The following is a 27,500-nucleotide window of genomic DNA, read 5'->3' as shown; positions in this document are numbered from 1 at the left end:
CCATCATGGCCCTAGCTCCGTTGCCCTCCTTTCGCATTTTCCCTTTTGGAGTGATGTTTCCGACGCTCAGAAACTCAAACTCCTCCCACGGGGCACCAAACACTGGCACCGCAGCCCACAGCTTCAGCCAAAGGGCCGGATCTCGCAGTGCTCTGCAGGATGGCCCCTCCTCTCACACACCTGGGTCAGGACTCGATGATTGGCTGACTGCTAACTGAATCATGTGTTAAGAGAAGGGGAGACTCCCCGCCACCCCCCCAAAAAAGGGGGTTTTGTGCTGCAGCCTTCGCGTGTTTACACGCACAACTCGGCAGAAAAAGGCTCCCAGCAGGGATGTTCCGTAAAAGAGCCGCACTGTGAAATTGATTTCGGCGGCAGAGTATTCGGTATGCGAGATCTCAACACATACATAAAAGCCCACACAAAGATTTGATCAACTTCTGCTGCATGAACAGGTCTGACACCGGTTAGCGCAGCAGCAGTCTGCCTTAGCTCCTTAGCTGAGATCACCCACAGGATACACACGTCCAGCGCTGGCTAATCGTGCGTCGGTGATGGAGCAGCTCCCTAATCTATAGCTCAGGCTCTCCGGCCACAGAGAGGAGGCTGCCAGGAGCACAACTCCTCAACAACACTACGGAGAGTAAAACATGGGCTTGCGTTGTGTGTTTGGCCTGCTTAAGATGTCAGGTGGTACACACCCGCACACATGCGCGCACACGCACGCACGCACAAGCAAACCCCTACCAGCGCACACATGTACAGATGTCCACAGGAGGGAGGTCAACCATCAGGTCAAGGTTATCAATTCCCAGAGCCGTCCAAGTCGGAGGAACAAAGCGCCACCCCTACACAGCGCTCCCTTATGGAGAACATTCCGCCTGCTGCAGGTCTGTGAGTGAGTGTGTCCACGAGGTGCTTGGTGTTTGAAAACATTGCTGTTTTCCGTATGTTTCCGTGATCCAGGTCGTTTAAAGGCTTCGCGTATGACACACACGCAAACATCCCTGCGGTCTGCAGAAGACAAAGACAGAGCTGAAACTTAATTAAGCTAATGGCCAGCGATCTCAACAGGAAGTCAGCGTGCTTCGTTGTGATGTAAAACAATCCACTTAATCAATCCTCTATCTTAACGAGGACGTCTCTGGAGTGGCGGCGAGCTAGCTCTGGGTCTCTGTGTCCAGCCAATGAGGGGCGTGTGCATGGGGGGGTATTTATAGGGCGCACTAGCCAGTTCAGTGGGGTTCAATAATTAATGTTGCAGCAGCCCATCAAGGTAATATGAGCATCTGCAAACAACAAATTACCCCAAGTTACGGACACAATGCCAAGACTGCTAGGATACACCCACCCACAGCTTCATTGGGTCTTTTTTTTTTTTTTTTTTTGTTTATTAGATATAATTTGCAAATGGTATTTTGGGCTGTATCAAATTTCATGATAATGCTTTTTTTGAAGGTACCCACACACACGGCCCAATATCTGGAAGGCCACAGCCAGAGGACTAGCTTTCTATTTAACGTTGGAAGTGGCAGAGTACACACTGTTGGATTAGCACAGTACAAACAAACAAACAAACAAACAAACACATGCACGCATACACAAACAGCAAGAGAGCTCTATAGCTGTAGCAGAGATGAAAACATCTGGAAAACACACTAACAATAGAAGATAGATAGATAGATAGATAGATAGATAGATAGATAGATAGATAGATAGATAGATCGATAGATAGATAGATAGATAGATAGATAGATAGATAGATAGATAGATAGATAGATAGAGAATGAGAGTGAGAGAGAGAGAGTGTTTGAAGAAAACAAAAAGGATACAGTCCTAAGAACACAATGTAAAAGACGTCCAAAAAAGACACACACACACACACACACACACACACACACACACACACACACACACACACACACACACACACACACACACACACACACACGGGAGGAAGAGGAGGAAGTACAGTAGGGTGTATCCACAGACAGTCTCCACAGGAAGGTCTAACAGCACACACACGGAAGTCACAATCACACAACTACACCTTTAATACACACAACAAGAGCAGAAACACTCAACAGCGTGCGTTACAACTAGCCTGGCTGTCGTCTCACTGTGTGTTGAGCTACAAAAACTGCAACGGTCTGATAAGTTACAATATTGAGAGCATCACCAGCTCCAGATGATGTGAGAAAATGCAACTCTTAAAAATCTTTTAGCTTCAGTTTTCTCAGCTCGGAGTAATCGGAGTAGGCTGGATCTGATCCAGTTTACTGAATTTGTCATTTTTATGATGCTTAATTTTAGGTGATGTCCCTGAATAATTCATCTTTTTATTTAAAAGAAGCAATATTTTCTGTTTTGTATGGAATTGTAACCATTTTAATATACAAGGAACTATATATAATGTATGCCTTTACAAAAATTTATATACATTAAACTTAATATATGAAATATCATGTTTGAAAGCAAAACAGTACACACAGATATCAGTTTTTTGAGTGTTTTCACACTCTCATGCATGCACACATACAAGTGTGCGCACGCACACACACAGACACACACACACACACACACACACACACACACACACACAAGCTCTAAAAACTCTACAAGTGCTACAACAGTCCTCAAAAGGTTCAGCTTGTGGCCAAACATCTCATCAAACATCTCATCAAACATCTCGTTACAGAGGAATAAATGAGGACGGTGGCTGAAACAACACTGATGTGCGTCTTAACCGCCATCTTCTGTCACATTTCATAATTGAAGCATGACTGCCAAGATAAGAGTAGCAAAAAGATCTGGGTTTATACACCCGTGTGTAAACACCGGGCTCTCATTATGTACACCGATCTCCACTGGAGTTTTAGCTCAGTTATGAACACATTTCTAGATCTGTCAGAACAATCCGGCAGTGGCTTGGGTAGCAGGCAACCCTTCCTAAAGCAGGCTGGGTAAATCTCCCAGGATACGGCAGAACGTCGCCTGGGGAAGCTGGGCTTGGCCACGCCACGGCTGTGAGGTGTGCCTGGCTCACGTCTGTCCAGAAACCAAGCCTTGCCTGCCAGGATGTCAAGGCTTCAAGGCCAAAGAGGCCAAAATCAGGGAACCCCACCCTCTCCCCGCCTACATCTACCACCATCTGGACAAAGGACCCACACGCTGACCCAGCCTACCTCTACCACCGTTTGGACAGGGAACCACAACCCCCAGTCAATTTGCTCTTCTGCCTAGAACCGAATAAGCAAAGAGTGCTAAAAATGACTAGACATGGTTCAGATGGAGAGGAGACACAATGCAGCAGCAGCAGTAACCCCTCCCCCAACACCACCCCCCACAGTTATTCTCTGTTATTGACACCCAAGCTGACACCCCTCCCCATTCTCTTATTAACCGCCTCCCACTTACAGCTCTGCCCTCTCAAACTTAAATTAAATTAAAACCTACTGTTGCGCAGTCATGTAATTACGACTATGCGTTGCTGACTACGCAGTCGCCGTCCGTCAGAGACTCTAATGTCGCTGCATTAGTCCAGTTCCCATCTAATGGACATGCTCCTTCTCGCACGCCGGTCAGTCTTTCCCGTCTAAGGGACATGCTCCTTACGCCTTGGTTCTCTCATGCGCTGGTCAGTCTTTCTTCGGGTTTGTCGTGGTCCCCACCAGATGCACTGCATGCAATTATCAGGCTGATTAAATCTCAGCATGATGGGGGAACTCAAACAAGACAACATTGGTCTTCTGTTTGGTCCAAAAAGAGATGGCATGGGTATGGTAGACGCCCGAGGAGTTATGGTGGACGGGCGAAAAATAAAACAAACTAAAAAAACAAAAAACAAAAAAACAACCTTTGCTTTCACGTCAGAACCTGACTGTGTCTCTAGACTTGAATATTTAATGTGCACACACAGCAGTTGTCCAGGGTCCATCAGTTTACTCTCGGACATGCTTTACCCACCGTCTCCAGTCTGGAAACATGAAAGCAATCTGAAGCGTCACTTAATCAGGCCTTTAAAAGCAACGCAATAAAACATCCGCCCAAAAAAAGGACTAGCTGTTTTGAGCAATTGACCTGCTCTCTGGGTGCATCCGTCACTATGCTGAAGGATCCCCAGACTCGGCTCTGATAGGCAGAAGTGTCCACAGTGTCCAACTGAAGTGTCAGGAAGACAGATGCCAACGTAATCTTTCTTGCTGCCATGAACTCGAGGCGAGCTGGCATTCAGTTTTAGTTGACTGGGGGATCTGCTGTTTGTGACATGTTTCAGTACATGAAGTATAAAATTGACTAACACTTTCCTTCCTGTGACCAAACCTTTGGCAACTAGGCTACAGAAATAGACTTGACAATGATAAACACTTGATAGGACAGAGGAACGTGCTTGAATGCTTGAAACGACAAACAAAATATACACACTTGAAAAAATATACACACTTTCTTTTCGCTGTAAATCTCCTACAACTGTCTAGAGCCAATTCCACAGTGACCAAACATCAACAAAATCAGATGCTGGGTTGGTGCACACACGTGCGTGCAATAGCTGGGAGAACTCTAGTCTAGAATATTCCATCCCAGGAGAACAACGAATGCCCCACCATCCCAGGAGAACAAGGGACGCCCCGCTATCCCAGGAGAACAAGGAATGCCCCGCCGTCCCAGGAGAACACGAAATGCCCCGCCATCCCAGGAGAACAAGGGATGCTCCAAATGGAACAGATGCATGCATGGACTTGAAGTCATGATGAAGAACATATCCACTGGAATGATATATGGTAGAAATATGATGTTAGGAGATATGGGAATACTGCTCCATCTTACCTGACATTGGAAACTCTCAAGGCCTCACTCTCCGTCCTGAAAAGCCAAAAGGAAAAGCACAGTGAGGAACAGCAACAAAAACACTTTACTACGGCTCTGTTATATAAACAGATGCACAAGGCATAAACTGAATAGATTGTTTCACTTTCTAACATAAGGGCAGATACCACGCTGTGAGATTTTAATCACTGCTCTCGGTCTGATTTTTAAAATACACCACACACAAATGTTTTAGCGACACTGAGGTCTTTTCCTTTACCAGCACTGAAGCAAAATAGCAGCAAATCCAGCCTGGAAAAAGTTTAAACTGGATGTCATTTCAGGTGAGATGCGTTATATATCTTGGCTACTGAGACTTTCATTTAGTGACCCGTGAAATCTCAAGTGCCTTTTGGTCCTCATAATATAAAGTACTTCCCTTGGACTGATGGTTTGAATTCATATAGATTACTTTGAAATGAGATTTATTGCTTTCCTGCTACTTTTCAATTTTATGGTTCAGAAGGGGCTTTTTCTGGGGGGAAAGGGAACCTAAGTGCAGGAATCATTTTGGTGTAACAGCAACCAGAAATCTGCTCTGTATCTTCCAAGGCAATACACCTTCTGCACTGCATGGAGGTCCCGCGATTCAAGGAGAAACAGAACTGCGCTCCATGCAGGTAAAAATAGCTTTGACAAAAACAAGACCACAACAGATAACGGAAAGACACAGCGTGAAAATCCTGTGAGCCCCAACTCCTGGAATGGCAGCATTCATGTTCCTGCTATGATCCCATTCAACATGGTTTGCGGCTGTGTGATTTGCAAGTTAATATCGTGCCGAGTCCCAAAGGGCATTGTGGGTATGCGAGGCTCTCGCTGTGTGATGGAGGGTTCTAATATTCACACCCCTGGTAGTTCCAACACCTCGGGCTTCTCCTGCCTCATGACCTATTCAATAATTCACCAGATATACCTCCGATATAGGGTTCCGTGAGTGCGGACTGAAAGGTACCCGGAAGGCTCGCTGTGCCGTGGATCTGAAGACGCTTTCAGGCATTTGTCTTTGAAAAAAAGGAAAAGACGGGAGAGTCCTTTGTGCTCCATACAGAGAGACGACAAGGATCTGTAACGTCACGCTGCATGTCATCTGGACACATGTTCTGCAAACTGAAAGACCTTTTTTTTTTCTCTCTCTCTCCAGTGGACAGCGGATTGGGTTGCCCATGTTAAACAATAAATGCAACGCACACGTGTCTCAGTAAAGTGCATCTTTGCCAACCCTGCGATAAGAGTTTCTTTGTCAGAATAAATACCTGCGCTGCTAAACCGCTTGTGTTCAGAGAAGCAGCCGCGATGTCCTGAGCTCTGCGTTGGGTTTGTAGACCTCAGGTGACCTCTAGCCAGACACGAGTCCAACACAAACTATATGTACAAGTTATTTATCACACACACACACACACACACACACACACACACACACACACACTCCCGCAAGCGAATGCACGTGTGCACACGCACACGCGCGCGCGCACACACACACACACACACACACACACACACACACACATACAAATAAAGATGCAAACCAGATTCACATTATTAAATGCCAGTCTTGGAATTTAGACCATGGTGAGAGATCTTTGCATGCCGTCAGGCCCTTGCAGCTGATCCAGAGGGCCCTCACCCATCCCAAATGTTCCCCTCTCAGTCCAACCTCCCCCTGGCTACCTGCAGCTGCTCGTATCAGGTTTAAAACCACAGCCCTTGTCCATCAGGACAAAAATAGACTTTCTCAAGCTCACTTGTCTGTAAGCGAAAGCCCATCTGAATCTCTGAGTCTCCACCTTTCAAGACTCATGGAGGATGAGCGTCAAGACTCTTCTCGGTTCTGGTACCCAGCAGGTGGTAAGAACCTCCACTGACTGTAAAAGCAGCAGAGTCCCATGCTGTCATCAAATGCCTACTGAAAATTCATCTCTTTGAAAATCCCCTGTATTAAACCGAGGCACTTTAAAGGAGATTTTATAACTGCACTTGACTTTCTCAGCAATTGCTCTCGAATCGTTTAGCACCGTATCTGAAATGAGTGACTGTCACGTAACGCTTGAAATAGAAGCCTCTGTCTTGGATATAAACAGTCAGCTGGTTCTGTTAGCTTGGGGTTAAGCACATAATGCCACTCCAAGGTTAACAAACAGCACTTCTTAGGATACTTGGAAGGTTTGGGAAAACTGAGAAATAGGAGATTTCTGCACCTCAGCAGGAGGTCTAGACTATCCATAAACAGCAGACATTCGGAATCTTTCATTTGTGCATTCTAGTGATTTGGACAATGCATAAAATTATCACAAACTACTAACCCAATTAAAAGGAAATATGTTTAAAACTTGATTACCAAAGAAATAAGCTTCAAAAATAACTCAACATTCAACAATGGAACATCAAAGGTCTCACATGACAGCGTTGCCGAGGGACGCAGTCTTATCTAGGCAATCAAAGAAGCGGCACAATGCCAGGAATACTCCGTGCCAGTCTGGAATATTGACTTTGACATTAAACGTAAAGTGGGTTTTTATCCTCTGTTGATCAAATCGCTGTTTGCTGGCTAACTCCACGCACTTGGCTGTGATAATGAAAAGTTTAAAATGCTCTGATATCTTGACACCTCTCATTCTGCACACCAATCAGGAAAAGTCATCAAAGCATTGCTGTAACCAGTCGCTAACAAGCAATTCTCCAAAATAAATGAGCAAACAAACAATCAAACAAAAAGTCTGGAAGTGTAAGACGCGTGCAAAGCTAACACTGTAGCTTCCGAAGCCTCACGGCCCCGTCAGCCACATCCGCCTGCGGTCTGAGAACAGACGTCTGGGACTAAAGTCCCTCCATCATCAGTCTGCAGCCCTGCGGTACACGGAGGGGAAAAAAAAACACCCTCCAGGTACAAAAGCTCAAGCGACGAGACTTTCTGTTCAACTTTACACACGACAAATATAACCTGCAGATAATGAGGTATGCTGCCTAGCACGAGCCATTTCAAACTTTCCCAAATCCCTGTAAATGTACGTGTAATTGGACATACACAGCAGATCAGTATGCGTGCAGGACTGTTGGTCATATTACCACACATACTCAACCACACTCACAAAGGCAAAAACAATCTTTTTGAGAGAAGTGTTTAAAAAATAAAATAAAATCCTGTCTCGAAGAATTTCTCAACCGCACAGTAAGAAAAGCAACACGTCTGTTCGGTTACTGGAAAGTGCCAGGTCATGAGGACCCAAATCACTGAGGTTCAGTCGAGGTCCAATCAGGGTCAATCAGGGTCACTCATCACCATGGAGACTGTTCTCCTGACATGCTTGTGTATACAATTAAATCAAAACTTCTGTATGCATTACAGATCATTTCTTAGAAATACAGTCACATGTCGGGGCACGGAATTATCCTGCAGTGTTGCCCTGACTTAAAATCCTTCTTCAAATAGGGGTTTTTCGGACTAAAAGCCCTCCTTTTAACAGGAAAGATGGCAATCCTGTACAGCTGAAAGAACAATCCCATCTTCACCATCATCATCATCATCATCATCATCACAGCAACCCCTGTTACCCGATCAGGCCACGGGACAACACCCAATCCCAGCAGACCAGACTAACGGTTAGAAAAGGACGCTCTACACGAACGTGACTGTGTTAAACAGATGTTGTAAACAGGACACTTACGCGTGCATGATAAGTGCATCACACTAAACAGGAAAAAGCACTCACAGTGATTGATGAAATTAGACAACAATAGGTGTAACTACAGTTCTCACCACCACACTGGTGCTTCCACCTCGCCTCCAGATGAATTAGGGGGATTAAGATAATTACAGTTTTGTTAACCAACTGGGCGTTCGAGCACTCGGGAATGCCGATTTATTACACATTTCTTCTCCTTGTTGAGAGCATGGTTGTTGTTTTTGGGGGTTTTTTGACTGAAGAAGATTTTAGGTGTCTTAATTAGAATAACGAATCTGTTGTTTTTTTCTTTAACATTTCATATTCGTGTTTAATCTTCTCCAGCGCTGGCCCAAAGGGAGGAAGTGGTTCCCTTTTGAGCTAAACGTCTTCCAGTATGCGCAGATTCTAAACCTGTTTCCAAAGTTCAAACTTCCGGCACCTTTGTGATTCTGAGCCTTCAAACCTTTTAAAAGGACGAAAACAAAAACCGTCTTGCTTTTCTGAATTTTGACTGGTCAGAACAGAGTGAAGAAATTGGATCGGCTGTCCCTGCATCCTTACACTTACACATTTAATATTTCTACTGTACAAGGTGCTTTAATGGTGCCTCGGTAGCAGGGGGTGACTCAGCTGTTTTAATGTACGATTAATCGTGCGGCAAGGAAAGATTCTCCCAGCCGCCTCCGGTAACCGCACGGGACGCCCAGAACAAAGCAAATGGGCCCTGAAGTGAAAATAAATCTTTTCCCATTCCACAACAGCCTTATGTGTGTTCTATTTCAAATAAACGCACCTTAGGTACTGGGACAGCACCAGGCAAAAAAAAAAAATATATATATATATATATGTCAAAATTATTATTAGAATGCCTGTTTGATCTATGGATTAAAACTGAACAAGTGAAATATGTTTGACCCGAACAGAGAGAGAGGGACTTTTCATGGCTTTTTTAGGCCCGTGTGGGTTCTGGATCATTTCGGATCAGCCGCAACTCTTTCCGATTCCCTCACGCTTCGGAGCTTTAGTGTTCCGGCCTCTGGCGGAGTTGCGGTCTTATTCGGCCAGACGCCTCCCTACGGCCAGACTGTATACCGGCGTCACGGAGGTGAGCTTGGGCTCAAGCCTGCTCAGTAACTGCAGTGATTCCAGCACGCAAAGGAAGGAAAAACTAAAGAGAAGAGTATCTTGGCTGGAGCCAAGGAAGCTTCACTTCTCCTCCATTAGGAAATCTCTCTCCAGGTCACTGGCTTTTGGTCACAGATGTCCTGTGCCATGACAAAGGATCCATTGTGCTGGGGGGGGGGGGGGGTGCCTTTCAGAATATTATCTATAAAAACAAAATTCATTTACGTATTTTGCGTGACAAACAAAATTCCTTATGCACATTCACTCCAACACTGTTCTCAAGGCTCGTGGCTCGAACCAAGTCAGGCAAAACAAACAAACAAAACAAAACAAAACAACAAGGAGAACTGCAAACAAACAACAGACAGTAAAGCTATGCATTGGATTTCCTTAAAAAAACCCCAACTAATTCCTAATTCCTTTTTGCCAGTATTCTTACATCGTAGGCTGTGACCAGTTCATGGGGGGGCGGGGGTTGCATCCTTCCAGTGTGACTGCAGCCAACATGCCATCATCATGAATAAAAAGATGTGAACATTCAGGTAAAATGCAGCCATTAAGTGACACCATCTTGCATCCCCTGCAAGACGCCACATTACACAAACTCTCTGCACTTTCCGTCTGAAGCACAGAGCAGAAATGAGCCCTGGAGAACGAGGTTGCGCAGAGGACACCATGCTAGAAGGTTCCGTGACACTTCACAACAGGCTCCGACACAGTCTTTCATGTTTGAGATCAATTCAGTCAGTTCAGGCTTTGTATTAAATTCGGGCAAACCGGTCAGTTTAAATCATAAAACCTATTAAGCATAAAATGGCTGAAATGCAGTTTTTTAATCAACTGACCTGATCATCCAACCTTGCAACACTGTTAACTACACTTTAAAAAGAAAGTAACAATACTAATGATTTATCTGTAGCTTCAGGCCACAACATCTTCCACAAACCTCCAATCGCATCACCATACGTGTGTTTCATAATCTCAGAGGTGCCGGGGCCACACTTCTCGGCTCTTCCGTGCGGCCTGGCTGACTCGAGTCAGCCGTGTCTAAAGGTCACCTAGATTCAGCCACCCTCCACTCTGCCTCCTCCTCCTCCTCCTGATTACATTAGAGCTTGTTTAATCTGGCTGGGTGATGAACTTAAACTTTCCACCCCCGCGGAGCCTACAGCTCAAAGACAATCCCATTTCCAGAGTGGGGGAGTGGAGCGTCCGGCACGTGAGAACGTACCCGGCAAACGCCGAGTACGCTTGACCGATCGTCGGAGGGGAAAACAAAAAAATGTATTATGATACATTTCACGTAATCTTATCCCAGATGTTATTTCTGAATTTAAGGCATAACTACTTGATCTGGCCGTCGGCGTGTTTTTCAGGAAACGTCTGTTGTGTCATTAATCTGTCGTGTTCGATCTACCTTTCCTAGTTAAGAGTGTTGGGATATGTCCCCGCCGTTCTAAACTCCACTGACTAGCAGCTGTGTGGACCTACTCAGTCCAGCTTCCGTACAGTACATGGTACTGCAGCCACTGTTTAATGCCCTACTGCACAGCTGCACTCTGCTGACACCTGAGTCTCAGTGGTGCATGTACCACAGTAAGAAAAAGAAGCATTACTCTCATTAGCTATTTGTAAACTTTTCTATAAAATGTACAATATTAATAATACTAATGCTACTACTACTAATAATAACAATAAAAAAAAAAAATAATGACGATGATGATGATTATTGCACATTTTATAATAATGACGATGATGATTATTGCACATTTTAAAGTGCTTTAGAGAAAGATACATTAAGAAATAATTAATGGAATAAATGTAGATAAAATACAAGTATTAAACCATAAATAAAATAGAACAGCACAATAAACAAAGACAAAGAATAAAATCCAAGAGCAGAATATATACTACAGAAATCACATTAAACATTAATTACTGAACTGAAAACATATCTAGTGTTGTGTCTCTCAGCTGTTGGTAATAGAGACTTTTAACTTGCCTGGCTCTGATCTTCACTGACCTCACTGGCAGACATCATTTTGGTTGCCATCTGCAAACACGAGTCTGCTACCGTTACACGGGGCGTTAACCTCAGGGGATTAGTCTTTGACCCATACTCCTCTTCACTCTCCCGACTATTAAAATGCTGCCACCACGGCCTTTGACATCTCTAAAGGTTTCACTGGCTATTGGCGTTAACCCACATTCAGAAGAAGCTTCTGACTATGACTGTTGAACCCTCCCATGGTCTCCTTCCCTCCTAACTCTGAGAATCCCCATCACTATTGCTCCAGCTTTCTACCTCTTGGCTCCCAGGTGGTGGTGCGTGAAGGTCGCGTCATCTGCTGTCCTAGTGCGTAAACGCCGGCCCACCTGACCTCAACCTCTCCCAGACGTTCCCCTTTTAAAACTTGACTTCGCCTGCCCTGTTCTCTCAGCATCTGCGCTCACCTCATTCCTCCTCTTAAGTTGCATCTAGAGGTTGGTTGGTTTATTTATTTTGGGGTTTTTTGTTTGTTTGTTTTTTGTATACATCTTTCTGGATGTCTGACGTGACTCATATTTCGCTGTGGCCGCCGGCGGCACGTTTTCGGAGCCGAAGCGGCCGTGCTCGGCTCTGACGCCAAGATGTCTTCCCTTGAGCAGCGCGCCGGCAGGTTTCAAAACAAAGCCCTGAAAGTGAGGGGAGAGACCCCGTCACAGAGAGGAGACGGCCCGGCCTCGGTGAGCAGCTGAATAAAGATACTCTCTCTGTCTTACAAGAAGCGAGCATCAGCTCTCTGGTGATTGGGTAAGCCTGAGCTCTGGTACTGGCGCTGGCGGGACAGAGGAACCACACTAAAACTGTCGATAGCAGTGGACGTGTACTTTTTTTTGCTGTTGGAAACTTGTCCCAAAATTGACTAGGGACATTTCCTGGAAACTGATTTTGTCCACAGACTTTAGATTGGTCTTCCCTTTTTTTTGCATTTTATTGTAACAAACGGGAGAACACGGCAGCTTGACACGTAAACAAAACATAAACAAAGAGTACAAGGACCACAGGAGCAATAAACACCCAGAACACAGAAACGCCAAGAAAAGCCAAGAGCACAACAATCAATAAGTGATATGAAATAAAGATATAAAGATGGCTTCCCATTCCACTGTCCTGACACCACGCAAGGCCAACCAGGTGGTCAGCAGGGAGGACACAGGACAAGCACTCAGTGAATATGGACCTTACGGTACACAAATATACCGTAAAAACACACTGCTGCAGTGCACACAGGGTCCTGCGCTCCTGGACGGCGGCCGGGTCTGCCCCTCGAGGGGGCAACGTGGACACATAACCCTCCTGCTTAATGCCAGTGAGATTTCTATCGATTCCGGAGCCCAGCCGCTGTTCAAAGGAAAAGCTTGCTTGGCTACCGTGGTCCGATCCCAGCCAGGGTGACGTGTGCGCGGGACGGAAAACACGTCCGGATCGGGAAGACAGCAAAAGCAACAGCATACGTGGCCGGCATCCGCCAGACGTTTCGCGCCCACTCCATTCCCGCCACGATGGATTCCTCTAGCGGGCAGCCCTGGCTGATTTACGGGAGGGACGGCGTGCCAGCGCTCCGCAAGGCTCCAGCCGTAACGAGGCAGGCTGCGGAACGCCAGCGTGGGAACACGCGGAGAGCCGAAACCTGGGGCAAGGCAGGAAGAGAGTGGCACCGTCAGCGCCAACATGAAAGCGTGTTTTAAGGCGTTCCGGGGTGCCACGCGGAGTGGCGAGGTCACGCCACGGCTTTCCGGGACATTCATTATTCCGCCTTCCATAAAGGGGCTCAGCCGGAGTCATCCTGCAGCTGGGAGTCTGCGCTATTATTTACAGTCAGAGGTGATGCTGAACAGGGGCAAATATCACACATCATTAGGGTAATGAACTCAAGACGGCTTAGACGAACATCACACAAAAGACACCCACACCCACAATTTCACAAAGGGAGCAAAAAATACAGTGCGTTTCTGTTCTGCCTCATAAGAGGAAGTCATTTTCAAGTAGCATTTGCTACAGAAAAACATTTAATGCAATCAAACTTAACACGGAACAGACTTCTATAAACACGTATATACTCTTGTTCCATTGACTGATCAATACAACAGAAGCAGGAGGGGTAATTTTCCCATTTTAACTTGCTCTCCTACAATGAAGTTTGAAGGACAATTTAGGTTGAAAATGGAAGGAGAATGTCAACATAAAGAGTCCCCGTATCGACCCAGTGAAAGAAACACATTGCGCGTCCAGTTGTGATGTACCTGGGAATGCACGCAGCATTTCAAAACACAACTGACATCCTTTTGCTTCTGGAGGGAACCTCTAATAAACATGAAAGCAGACAAAACCTCTGCAAACTTTCATTGATATTTGTATGACAGACAATCATTCAGGCTTTGATTAACTGTCAAACCTGCAAGGAGATAAACCAGGGTGAACTCCTTACGTTACGTGCACGACACATACACAGTTGTCCGTTATCCAGTGTTTTCGCGCGAGATCCGTCCCCGTGTTCCGCACGGGGAAGCCGTGGAGCGCATGTGTGATGCTCTAAGCCGTCACGCACTACCTCATTAAAGGCTGTCCAGTGGGTAGTAATCACTTTAAATGAGTTTAGTCATGCAGGCTGATCCTCTGCTCATGTGCGCCCCCTACAGGGAGCATCTGCGTGTACACGAGCGGCTCAGGGACGCCGTGCAGTTTAAGGCGTGGTCACGCAGCGCAGGAGGACAGATAACGGCACGTAATCACAGCCCACGTTTACTGGGTTTACTTAAGCGTTTGCTCCGAAGTGTTTGGGAAAACACGCAGGATTGGATTTCTTTCTCATTCCAAAGGTAAAGTGCGTGAAATGGAAGCCATTAAGGCAGCGATCGGCAATCTGCAATTTCAGACGAGACGCTGTATTACGACCCGCGGAAGAAGCTGTGAGAACACGCTGGAAACCAGAACAAAGCATCTGCACTGCAGGCTGCAGGTGGTACCTCACAAGAGGGTAGATACAGGACAGTCTCCGTCAGTCAGAGTAACAGAAGGGTCAGAAGTGTGGCACTGTATTCCCTGGTGGGTCTTTAGAAAACATAAAAGCCACTTGATGGTGTTGCCGATTGCGTTGCTTTGATCTCATCACCGGCCACTTGTCGTCACAGGCCATGCGTCATGTTATATTGAAGACTGCATTTTCCTTCACACTGGCAAAACAAACACCAGCAAATGTAATTGCTGAGACCTGATGGTTGGAGACATGATGGTTGGAGACATGATGGTTGGAGACATGTTTCTGAGGGTTTTCACCTCATGTCCTCTGGGTTTAATGCACACAATATTCTTAAGAATTTTAAACAGTCACTTGCCTCAGTGCGTTTGTCTGTCATCTTCTTAGTCATTGATAACAAACAGACAGCACAATACATGCGTGGCTGTTTGTGCTGAAGAGATGATTTATCTGCACTGGCCGTGGCTGTGAGTGGTAGGTGAGTTCGAGCTCTGCCCGGTGATGCGACCATCCAACCGCCTCGACTCGGCCTCGACTCGCATCGCCCTAGGCCCCATGTCCCCCCCCCCTGCGCCCAGCCGTAGCCGTAACCTCGCCGGTTACTGGCCAGTAGCAGGAGCCTTGGGCCAGATGAAAGGCCAAAGAGATTTATTCACCTTCCACTCTTCTCTAGGGGGTTGGACGCACTCCGGACGCACCGAGTCCCAGCACGGAAGGGAGCGCCGAGTAACACGAACGGCGCGAGGATTCAATGAAGGGCCTTATTCGCAGGATTCAATGAAGGTTGCACTCGCACTGGCAGAGCGGATGGATGGATGGATGGATGGATGGATGGATGGATGGATGGATGGCACAGGAGAAAAGCACAGTGGAAATACTGCGCCATTAATGTGCCGTCGTGGCGCGCCAGTCGGCCCTGTGGGGGTGGGGGGGGGGGTTGCTAAGCGATGTGCTAAATCAGATGGATTTCTTTCTTCCCTATAAGTGAGGAACAGTGGCGCTATTTGTCTTCATATACTAAAACACTGCAGTAGAAGGCACGGTGATGTTTTAAACATGCTGCGTCGTGTACGGTATCATTATTCTCCCCGTGCTAACGCAGGCAGCTAGAAGCAAGGTGACGGATTTCTGATGATGGCATAATACGGTTTCTAGACCGTGATATTAAAAGCCACGCATTTCCATGCACTGCGTATAACAGTTCCAGGTACAGTGCCGAGCACAGAACTTGACCACAGCACGGACTGGCATTTTAAACATGGCAGAGTGGGCGTCGTAGGTTACGGGCACTCAGGTCGGTGTGAAGCCTTCATCACGAACCCTTCCCTTTCTATGGAATTGTGTCCCATAGAAAGCCCCTCACATGTTTACTGAATACAGGTGTCTCAGAGAGAGAGAGAGAGAGAGAGAGAGATAACGGATGCCCATGTTTCCGGTCCACTTATCTCAGGCACCTCTCTTTTCCGGGCATTGAGCTGCTTCCCAGTGGCACACAGCAGTAGTGACCTCACTTCCTGCGCAGTTTCCTGTGTGTGTGTGTGGCCCGCTCACGTGGCGGTGATCAGAGCAGGGGAAGTATTCAGGAACAGATGAACAGAGCTGTGCCCTCTCTGCTCACCCGTGAGCTCAGCTGACTCGCAAACCTTAGTCTGTGTGAAAAAACTAAGCGCTAGTCTAAGTACTGGTACACCAAGTACTAGTGATGAGGTTTTAGAAGGTGTTTGTGCTGAAAGTGTGTGCTAAGGGTGTGTCAGTCTCACCTCACCAACCAGGACTATAAAATGGCCAGCACCAAAACGTATGTCCAAAACAAAGTATGCTTCCTTTGGCTTGTTTGCTCCCCGTGTGTGTGTGTGTGTGTGTTAACCATTAGAAGGTGCTCCGAGCACACAGACTGTCCCTACATGGGGTTTTCCCCAGGAAGATGATGAAATGGCACAAACAATGAGGGATATTATCAATCACAGGAAGCAGGCATGCTCAACCTGCACACAGCGAAAGAGAGAGAGAGAGAGAGAGAGAGAGAGAGAAGTGAAAGCCTGCTGTACTACAGTCAGGTGCATTTGCACATGCTGACCTAAAAGGCAAGGCTGCATTGGCCACGCGATCGGAGGCGCTCGGAGGCGCTTGTGTGGACAGCAGGAGCCGATTTCTGCACCGGGCATTCCAAGCAGTACCACTACACTGAAAGGTGAAGCCCATCCAAACGGCCACTGAGTCACCGCCCTGCTAGACCGACCTCTCATCAACAAAAGCGGGGTGTCCTGGAGAGGATAGTTCTGCTGAATCCAGGGGATTGAAAGGCTCACACACACAAGCGTGCACAACACACACACACACGCATGCACACAAGAATGACAGCATACATGTACCTAAACGTGCACATGCATGTATACACTCACACACACAGACAGCCCAGCACATGGCTATTTTGAAGAATTCACGTAAATAAAATCAAACCACGTGTTCACTATCACCATCACAATACCTGTACTGTCACCATATTCTAAACAAATGTTAATCACAAAAACCTAAAATCACAATGAGACATTTTCCCTTCAATATTGTTTAGTCCTAAATGCATAAATATACGCACACACACACACACACACACACACACACACATACACACACACGCGTTCACACACACGTATATGCACGCGCACATACACAGCTCTGAGTCAACATGATCAGGATCTGACGCAGACAAGACAGGCAAACTGTCACATACGAACATACCTGAACATGTGAACACATCTGGGTTTATTACACTGTAGTAAACAGTAAAAGACCCACTGAATCACGTGCCATCACGCAACCAGAGCACCGCAGCGGCGAGACCGGACAGTGGCCGGAATGCCACAGAATGCCATGGATGCTTTTGGCTCCGCTCTGCCGAACCTGGGAATGAAATAATGAGCGCACGGGCGGAAGTGCAGACTTTGCAGCCTTTAATTCAGCGCTCCCACCTACGCTCAGTCAGCCGTGCAGCGATCCCGGCATTCCTATAAACAGACTTCCCATCGCAGGAGGGATCAAAAGTAATTGGACGACTGGCAGCTCCATGGATTCACGGGCAGATGTGTTCCCAAGCTTCGTAAGCTCAGACGGTCCAACACAGTGCAGAGGGGAATAAATACGGTACAGACCACACAGGTAACGCAGCGCGGCGCTGGGTCACTGCAGTGAAGCCACTTAGATTTCCACTTAGATTAGGCAGTTCATATTTCATTTATTTATTTTTGTTAATATCACAAATCTACAGTGGCAAAATTGCGCTGAGTTTAAAATGTATGTATTGCTCTCGAATTCTAGTTTGCAAGCTGACTAACATTCAGGGTCATCATTTGGATTTGTTTACAACCCGTCACCTCTATGTGTTTAGCTCTTAAAACAGTAGACCGCAATTGACATTTCTTACTGAGCTTGTTTTTTTTGAGACTGTACGCAAGAAACATATTCTGGTGGGAAAAAAAACAAGAATAACTGAAAAACAAAACAAACAAAAATATTATTCCCACAATCCGGATAATTGTGTCCTGCTGGTTGCTGTGGTTGAGGATGAGGGATAAAGCGGACCTCATTAAAGTCATCAGCAGGAAGCATGAGCAGGGAACAGGTCAAACTAAGGACATTTTTTTAGAGTTGTCTCACTCTTTTTTGATTTTGCACTAGTGATTACCAAACACACAGTCTAATGTGCTTAAAGTTCTTAAGCACTATCCGGCAGGCGGTTGCTATGAGCGGGTCACTATCCAGCAGGTCGTTGCTATGGGCGGGTAACACCCCCAGGGGCAAAGCTGCTTTATTGGTGTTCAGTGGCTTGCAGAGCGCCACTGGAGTCCCGTTATCAGGTTCAGGACCACCAGTGTTGAGGCCCGGGTCTCTACGCTGCCTCAACCTTCACACGGAGTCTGGAGATAAGGCACTTCTGACTGAGGCTGGTACAAACAACAGGACGCAAATTAAAAAAGCGCAGTGAGGTCATAGTCTTGACTTTAAAGGAAACGCCATGCTCACAAGTCCATGTGCAATCTCACTGGTGAAAGACAGCTTAAAGCCCAACTAAGAATGTACTGGAAATTGGCAGTGAATCCCCTGGAGTAGTCATGCATGCCTGATGTGTGTGTCTGCTGGTGTGTGTGTGTGTGTGTGTGTGTATGTGTGTGTGTGTCTGCTGGTCTGTGTGTGTGTGTCTGCTGGTCTGTGTGTGTGTGTGTGTCTGCTGGTGTGTGTGTGTGTGTGTCTGCTGGTGTGTGTGTGTGTCTGCTGGTGTGTGTGTGTGTGTGTGTGTGTGTTGGGGGGGTCAGGAGTGTGAGCAGGGGGTTTGCCAAAGCTGCTGACCTTGCCAGTCATGTCTCATTAGCACAGATTAGTGCCTGCACACTAGTAAACACATTCAAGTGGATTAATTCCATCGGCCATTCCAGAACGAATCCTGCCTGCCTGCTGGCTGTTTGGAAAAGGAAAAATGTCCGAAACTGTTCCTTCGGACTTGGACTTCAGACCAAAATGCAACTGCTTTACCTGCATTTGCTTACACACGGGACTTCAAACGATTTAGCAGGTGCACTCAGAACCTGCTCATCACCTCAAGGCAACAAGCTTTGACTCAGTGGGCTGAATTTGAGGCAGTAGTATTTACCATCAACGTGGTCAGGCCAGACTCTCCCCGAAGGCAGAAGACTCGGTGCTCGGTTTCAGAACATGACGGATTTCAGACGTAATGACCAACATCATCCAGCCCCGTCGTAACGACGCTCACATGCCTGTTGGTCACTTTAGTATCAGTCAGGCACTGAAAACGTGACACCCGTAGAGTTGCGGGACCAAATGTCAGACAGAAGGTTGGTTATTCGAAATTAACACGTGACGTCAGCATAGGTGGAGCACGTGCCCTGCTCCGATAGTCCTGTGAAAGGCTACAGCAGTCCATGTAGGTAAACAGCCTACCGTCTCATTGCGCATTACGAGAGACCTATGGAAACAAAAACAAAAAACAAAAACGTGAACACGTCCGTCCGGGATCCGATTTCCCCAGACGGACTTCTGGTCGTGTTCCGCATCCGGACACGTCTCCCCGTGAGGCCGCCACATCCCAGCGTGCGTCTGCTTAACCTGCTTAACGATCCTCATTAATCAGGAAGTAATTAGCGTCGAGGCGAAGCGGAGCGCGAGCAGTCACACGCTTAAACGCCAGCCCGTGGGGTATGTGCGTCGCTCGGCATGCAGGAAGGTCGAGAGCTAGCGCATCGGGTCACGCACGTAGACAACAAGAGCGAAGGCAACGGATTACCTCGGACAGCTTTAAGAACGCAGAAGAGAAGACCAGTTGTAGATGTAGTCGTAGGAGAAGAGAAAACTCCAACTCACAGATGGATATAAACAACAAAAACAACCACAACAATGACAAAACAACATCAAGCACAACAATAACAAAAACCACAACCACAACAGCAACAACAAGAACACCACCACCTGTGCTCAGCTGCTGTTTTCTTGGTCTGGTGCAAAGAGCTTAGTGTGCACTGTTACCAAAACAGAAAACAAAGAGCACGACTGCTCGGTTTGATCCATTCCAGACCCAGCTGGAGGCAAGCGTACCAAACTGGCTGTAACGTTTAGAGCCTTTAGAAAGGTTCCTGCAAATGATCTGAACCGCTTCTCTGATTCCTCATCAAGTTGCAACTCAAGGGCCCACAGTTTTCCTAACAGGCCTCCAGGGGCCAGCCTAAACTCACGGGCGTGAGCAGGTCGTGTGTTAATGACGCCCTCTCAAAATAGATGGCGGATCCCCACAAAGCTCTGCTCTGTGGTGACGTTTACAGTCAGAAGCTCTGGCGATTTGATGCTCAGCAAGTGCCTCCGAGCCGCACAGGTACTTTGCCCTAAAGGCAGCGCGCGATAAATCTGTCGGCTTCCTTGAGACGTCCTCCGAAGCGACCTCGCCCAGAGCAGCTGTGGTGGGGGGAGTGTGTCCAAAGAGACGAGCACCACTGCGGTATGGTTCCTCATGATGGTGGCCACACAGACTGAATATCTGACGATCATTTACTCTTGAAACATCTGGCCAAGTGCAACAGGGCTACTTACTGAAGACTTAAAGCCACACCAGCCTTTGAGTCGAAACACCATCAGATATCTTCTCAGAACAAAAGCAGTGGCCTACATATGCCCCGCCCCCAGGCTCCGCCCCCAGGGTCCCGCCCACAGTACATACTCCGAGTTATCGTAGGCAATGCCTCTTGACGATCTACAATTTGATTTTTTCCCTTCGTCCCTCAAATCTAATAAGTGTGTCATCACTCTGGACAGGTTGAAACTGAAACATTTCATACAGAGACAGAATTTTTCCTCTCCAAAACATTTTTAAATGATGGAAAATTTGCCCAGCATGTAAGCGAGATTGCGCAGAGAGATCTGGAGAATTAAGATTCTTCTTTTTACCGCAATTAAAGAAGTACACTCACTGTCTCACTCGCTCGCTCTCTCTCTTTCTCTCTCTCTCTTCCTCTCTCTCTCCCTTCATTACTGTGAGAATTGCCTTAGGTCTGTCCACAACAGCAGGGTAGCAGGAGCCACTGAGTGCCAAGACCAGACTATTAAGAGGAATGGGTCAGATCTTTAAAAGGGCAAAGCTTGGGTGTGTATAAGGAAACGAAGTAAATTGTTGCTTAACGTCTCAGTTCTGGCACAAATAGTGATGCTAAATGTTTACTCACCTACCTTTTCAATTCTCCATGCAAAACAGGGTTTGCATTACATGTGAAATTACAATGAAAACTACTACCAGAGGTTATACTCTCATAAATGGTAGTTTTCCATGTCCACTCAAATTCTCAAAACTCCTGAAACATGGTTGTGATAGCTCTCCCTCTCTCTCTCTCTCTCTCTCCCCCTCTCTCTCTCTGTGTGTGTGTGTGTACACGCATGTTCCCTGAACTGTGCAAGGCACCTGAGACTCAGAACGAAAAACACTGTCTGTGTGTGTGTGTGTGTGTGTGTGTGTGTGTGTGTGTGTGTCTGTGCGTCTGTGTGTGTGTGTCTGTGTGTGTGTGCGCACACGAGAGAGGAGAGAGGGGACTAATCTCTCCACCCACAGGCTGCGATTTAGCGAATACGCACGAGTGTTAGATTTAATCTGTCCTGTCCCTCACGGCTCACAGCCTCCTGTCAGACACTTTCCAGAGCAACGAGGACAAATAGAAAGAAGGAACATACTGGTACCAACCCTACTCCACGGAGGTGGAGCTATGCTTGAGCGGTCGCGTCACTCAGAGGTTGGGGGCCATGCCTGTCGCACGGCTTCTCTCCGACTGTGGGCGAAAAAAACCCAAAAAACAAACATCCGTGGCAGAATCAGGGCGGGAGTTGGAACGCTATCAGCAAAACCTCTGCCAACAAGGCAGACGTGAGCTCGTGCTGTGCAGAGCTGACAAAAACAGCCTATAAAAGAGCACAACGAGCTCCTAAAACTCCCATAATCCTAGAATAAGGTTCTGTTTAGCATACGTGATCCATCACGTTACTTTCCATCTTATTAGGAATATGTGCTTCTGAGTTTCCGCAAACGTGAGCGTGACTAGGTGCACAGAAGCGGGATGACGTGGCATACCCACTGTAGTGTGTGTGTCGCGATGATTGATATCTTGATAAATAATGTCTCGTCCGTATGGAAGAAAAGACAACATGCCCCTGTCGCGCCACGCTGGGATATTGATCGCTGGTATTTTACAGAGTGCCTCGCCTGTCATCTCTGATGGATCAGTCAGTCCCAACACTCTAACCAGTGTTCACTCGTGGTTTGGTTCACCAGTGGATACTGGGAAAATGGGGTGGGAATCCCGTTTCTTTGAATGTTTTGTTTTTCATCACTGTGGAATTTCTTCTTAAACTTACATTTATGGCATTTAGCTTTTATCCAAAGCGACTTACAATTACGACTGAATACACCTTGAGCAATTGAGGGTTAAGGGTCTTGCTCAGGGGCCCAACAGTGGCGACTTGGCAGCAGCGGGGCTTGAACCAACAACCTTCCGGTTATAAGTCCCTTAACCAACTGAGCTACCACTACCCCCAGTGACTTATTTTTTTCTTTTAGCTATTTTTTAACTTTCTTATAATTTTATGCTCTTATATGCTTTACTTTTGTACATGTAACGGTCATTAAATGACCTCTTCGCATGAAATGCACTATACTGAAAACTCCAGCTGGCTGGCCCAGCGCAGGCTGCCGAGTAAGTGAAGCGCGAGAGAAAGATTAGTGGAGGATGTTCTCACGAGCTGTGAACTGTGGGAAAGACGCGCCACTGCACGGAGCAGCCAGAAGGTTTACGGATTAAAATGGCTGCTCGACGGATAAGCGATCTTACGGTTTAGGCCATAAGAATTTGGCGATACAAAACCATTGACAAACGGATCCATAATCAATACATCTGATAGACGCCATCAGCATGTCTTCGTTCTGACAGTCACGAACCCTCAGTTATCTTTTGACACACAGATATTTCAAGGCAATATGGGAAAAAAATTATTATTTTTTTAAAGCAGTGTTCTGTGAATTCTTATTGGTTCTGGCTCAATTTTCCAACAGTACAGCATTCAAGCCTAAACAACTGCAGCAAACCACTTCAAGGTCAACGTGACCTTAAAGGACAGACGTCTGACTGTTGGTGTTCAGCGAGCCTGTGAAGGAACCATCGGACCAGTGCTGGCATTTACCGAGCGGCAACGCAAGCTGTTTATTAGCCATTAGGTGAACGGTTTGGATGTCTGTCTCACTTTCAGGGTCATGAAGCCACAGAATTATCTGTACATCTTTATGTAATTTCTACGACACCAAATAAAATGCTCAGAGGAACATACATTAGCCAACGCCAGAAATAAGCCATGATTACCGGCCTTTGATGGAAAGCGTAAGCGGTATTGTATTTCACTTCCAGTCCAAGAGATCCACGTTCCATCCATCATAGCGCCGCCACCACCAATCACGACCTTGAAAAGCCAAACCTGCCCGCCGCTCCTGCACCAACAGTCACGTCGCCGTGGTACCCGTCACTGGTGTGATGCTGGAGCGCAGACTGGGAGGGTGGGATGGGTTTCAAGTGCCAAGTGCGACACCAGCACTCCGTGTGTGTGTGTACGAGGACGGAGCCAATCGAGCAGCAGTGGAACCTAAATGAACTACAACTTAATACCAAACACTATAAAGAACGATAAAATTGAGCAAAAATAAATGAAAATGAACATTTTTAATCAAAAATCGTTGTTTGATTTTTTAATTTTTATTTTTTTAAGCTTTAGCTGAAATGACTGAACTAGAATGGTGATGTCTGCAGGGCTATCAGGAATGTGCTAACAGAGGCCAAGGGAGCTAACACTGCGGGAAGATTAGGTGTGTGTGTGTGTGTGTGTGTTCTCTGGGTCATGTCTACAGTCGTCAGCACCATCTGGATGACGAACGTCCTTCATCTGGCCAACAGAACGTTCCCTCCCTCCAACAACACACGAGTCCCACGGTGTCTAGTACAGCCTGTGGACCGGATCCGGAGGGATGACGGCACACGGGAACCTGGACCACACACACAAGTCTGCAGACTGGCAACAAAACTAGGATGATTGGTCTTGATACTACCTTTGTGTAGTATCTTATGGCCTTGGCCTGGTGTACAGTAAAACTGTGGCTAGAGCTACAGTAAACCGGCTTGGGCTACAGTAAACTGTGGCATAGAGTGCAGTAAACTGGCTTAGGCTGTAGTAAACTGTGGCTTGGGCTACAGTAAACTGCCTTGGTCTACAGTAAACCGGCTTAGGCTACAGTATACTGTGGCTTAGGCTACAGTACACTGTGGATTAGGTTACAGTACACTTTGGGCGCTGCTGACAGCTTCCTGCCGAGGGTGACAGCTTCCTGCCAAGAAACAGCACGCGCAATAATTGCGCAACTTGAGAACGCTGTCAAGTGGAAAGCCGCAAGCAGTCCTACAGCAAACTCTCCGAAGTCCCAAATCCCGAGAGATGCTGGGGGGAAACTCAACACTGGGAAGGCAAACCACATTATAGGAATGACAACTGTGTGCAGCACAGATAACAGAATACGGCGGGAGGGGCCAACTGTGTCGTTCTGCATCGGTGAGTCCTGGAGTTCCAGTGAGAACGGTGCAAGACTGCCACAAAGCAAGACCTGCTCTGCACAGCGCTGCCCTGCCGGACAGTAACGGAGCACGTAGAGGTCACTGCCACAGAAGAAGAAGAGAAACCCTCATACAGATCACATCTTCACCAGAGTTCTGTTTCTTGCACCAACGCCACATTTAGAATCATAAAATATTATACACGTATCAGATTTGTACTGCACCAAATTTTCTCGGAGGCAAGCACTTACATTTCAACAAGTAACCTTCACAGACAACGTTTCACCACTGCTGTTTACACACAAAAATACAAGCACACCACCTGTAAATGAATCATGGCAGATACATGCTGAAACATTTACACTTCCGTTAAAATTAAAGGAAATAGCAGACGAATAAGTGACATGCCATCAGAGTGCATTTAAATCAGCCTGTGTTTCAGCAGTGCGTAGACGGAAGTAGGATTGGGATGGACACGGAAGCGCGGCACACCGTGGCTATGAGCTTCTCCCGTGTTCTGAAGGTTTCGCCAGTCTGCCTCCGAGGCTCTGAGACTGCCTTCTCCAGCCAATCTCTCACACCGACGAGACGAGCAATCAATGAGCCTGCATCGGTGAGAAACCGATCAAATTATCAAATTTAATAATAAACAATCGGATTTCAGCTAGCCGCAATATTCCAGTCCTCGACTGCGACCGGCACAGTGACACCAATGATCGGAAAGATGCTTCCCGGTGGAGGGCGGTTCTGCTTCAAACGCTTTTTCTCCCGCACGGGGAAGCGCGTGATTCTCCTCGATCGGAAACTTTGGCGGAAGTGAGTCCCCCTGGTCGAGGCTCCGGGCATGTGTAAAACCTGACGGCAAAACCCGTTTATTCCCACATAACGAGACATGAACGCCATGGCCGGGACACCGCGATCGATGCCTGGGGCAGGAGTCTCTTAAACGAATCACACCGACCCGTCAGCACCGCAGTGAACGAGAAGGGCTTCTGACAGGGCACGCTCAGCGCACGCGGCCAACCAGGGGTCTCGATCTCCATATCCAGCACGTGGTGTTACTTCCTGAAGGGAAACCACACACGGCAGACAGCCCCCTTCTTTGCGACACTCCGAGAGCCATTTGGCAGACTTTCCCGCTCACATATTTAATTATCCCGTGCCACAGATGTAGGAAAACGTGCCCAGCGGCGTATGGTGGGGCAGACACGAAAGACGAGTCTTCATCGTCTGACCCGCGGGACCGTCAGACAAGTCTGGTGGAGCGCTACGCTGTGCACTTTAACCACACCTTTTGCTCTCGTTTAATACGAGCTGCTGGTTGTTCGCGTAAGCTCGGATGCTCACAGGCCGAATGACGGGCGGACTGCAGTAACGCTTTGGGGGGGGGGGGGGGTTGGGGCTTCTTCTGGGTCTAGGCAGAGAGGATGCCCCGGCTAGAGCAGCACCATGGAGCAGGTCCACCTCAGTTCTGGCACGCGCGGACGGAACGGATGCAGGGTTTCCGCTGAGCACCAACTCTAAACCTGTTAAGTCATGCAGCACGGCGGCATGCGTCCCGTCAAGGGCGCTGCACGAAGGGGAACCGGGGGCTGCTCACGGTGTAGCTCATGTTGGCTTTTTATGGCCCAGAGAAACTGGGAATGTAATAATAATAATAATAATAATAATTCATCTTTTTATGTACCGTTCTAGAAACACAAGGACACAGAAGAGACAGAGGAAGCAAGAGGGAGCATGCAGCACACAAGATAACACATTCACACAATTCACAAAACAAAAACAAACAAAAAAACAGAAGGTCAAAAGATCGGAGGGGCCTTGAGTAGGCCAAGGTGACCAGATGAGCGCCGAGGCGATTCAGCAAGCAGCAGAATTCTGAACTAACTGCGGTTTTACTGAGTAATGTGGAGGGAATTCCCGGAGAGGACGGAATTGCAGCTGTCAAGTCGGGATGTCTCTGGAGGAAGAGCAGTTATCTCAGCACTGGACTGGGAGACTGAGGGACAGAGAGGATAGAGATGGTGTGTAGTTGAAAACAGGCATTACTGGTGGGTGAGCTGATATGAGACTCAAATGAGACGATGAGACGTGGGGGGGAATTGAAAATGATACTGAGACGTCTTATAGCGGAGGAGGGGGGAATTTCGTGTTAGACATGATAATATTAGTGTCCCTTAGGCAGAAGCAGAGGTCAGAGGTCATGGGTGGCTAAGTGAGGTAGGAGCAGAGATCAGAGGTCATGGTGTACTGAGTGAATGCGGGAGGAGCGGAGGTCAGAGGTCACGGCGTGCAGAGTGAGGCAGGAGCAAAGGTCAGAGGTCATGGGGGCGAGTGAGGCAGGAGCAGAGGTCAGAGGTCAAGGCGTGAGGTAGGAGCAGGAGGATGACATCGCCTGCCCCCACCCCCAGGCCGACAAAGGAAGAAGAACACATCAGACAGAGCCAAGCTGACCAGGTGAAGCGGGTGAAGACTTTTATTCTGACTCGTGGCCGTTTACGAGCGCTTCCTTGTTTGACAACTGGCTGTCACAGCCTGAATATGAGTCTGTGAAATGGGTGAGAATAACTCCAGGCATTTAGCCTTTTACCAAAGCAGTGAGAGCTTGTGTGTGTGTGTGTGTGAGAGAGTGTGTGCGAATGCGTGTGTGTGAGTGTGTGCGCACGCGCGAGTGAGTGTGCGTGCGCATG

General features: G+C 47.3%; 1 protein-coding gene across 3 annotated transcripts in view; it reads right to left on the bottom strand.

The window, feature by feature from the left end:
• The window catches only part of iqsec1b (IQ motif and Sec7 domain ArfGEF 1b), a 118,070-nt gene that overhangs the window by 85,266 nt on the left and 5,304 nt on the right, over nucleotides 1–27,500 (bottom strand). For all 3 annotated transcript variants that reach the window (XM_081705773.1, XM_081705774.1, XM_035520345.2), the window contains exon 2: nucleotides 4,828–4,863. In XM_081705773.1, the coding sequence (XP_081561899.1) occupies nucleotides 4,828–4,863 (36 nt within the window). The remainder of the gene's footprint in view (nucleotides 1–4,827; nucleotides 4,864–27,500) is intronic.

Source organism: Electrophorus electricus, chromosome 22 (assembly GCF_041902795.1).
Source record: "Electrophorus electricus isolate QZ-2024a chromosome 22, ASM4190279v1, whole genome shotgun sequence".
Taxonomy (NCBI): Eukaryota; Metazoa; Chordata; class Actinopteri; order Gymnotiformes; family Gymnotidae; genus Electrophorus; species Electrophorus electricus.
Note: the sequence above shows the minus strand (reverse complement) of the source record. Positions and strands in the feature narration are given on the sequence as shown.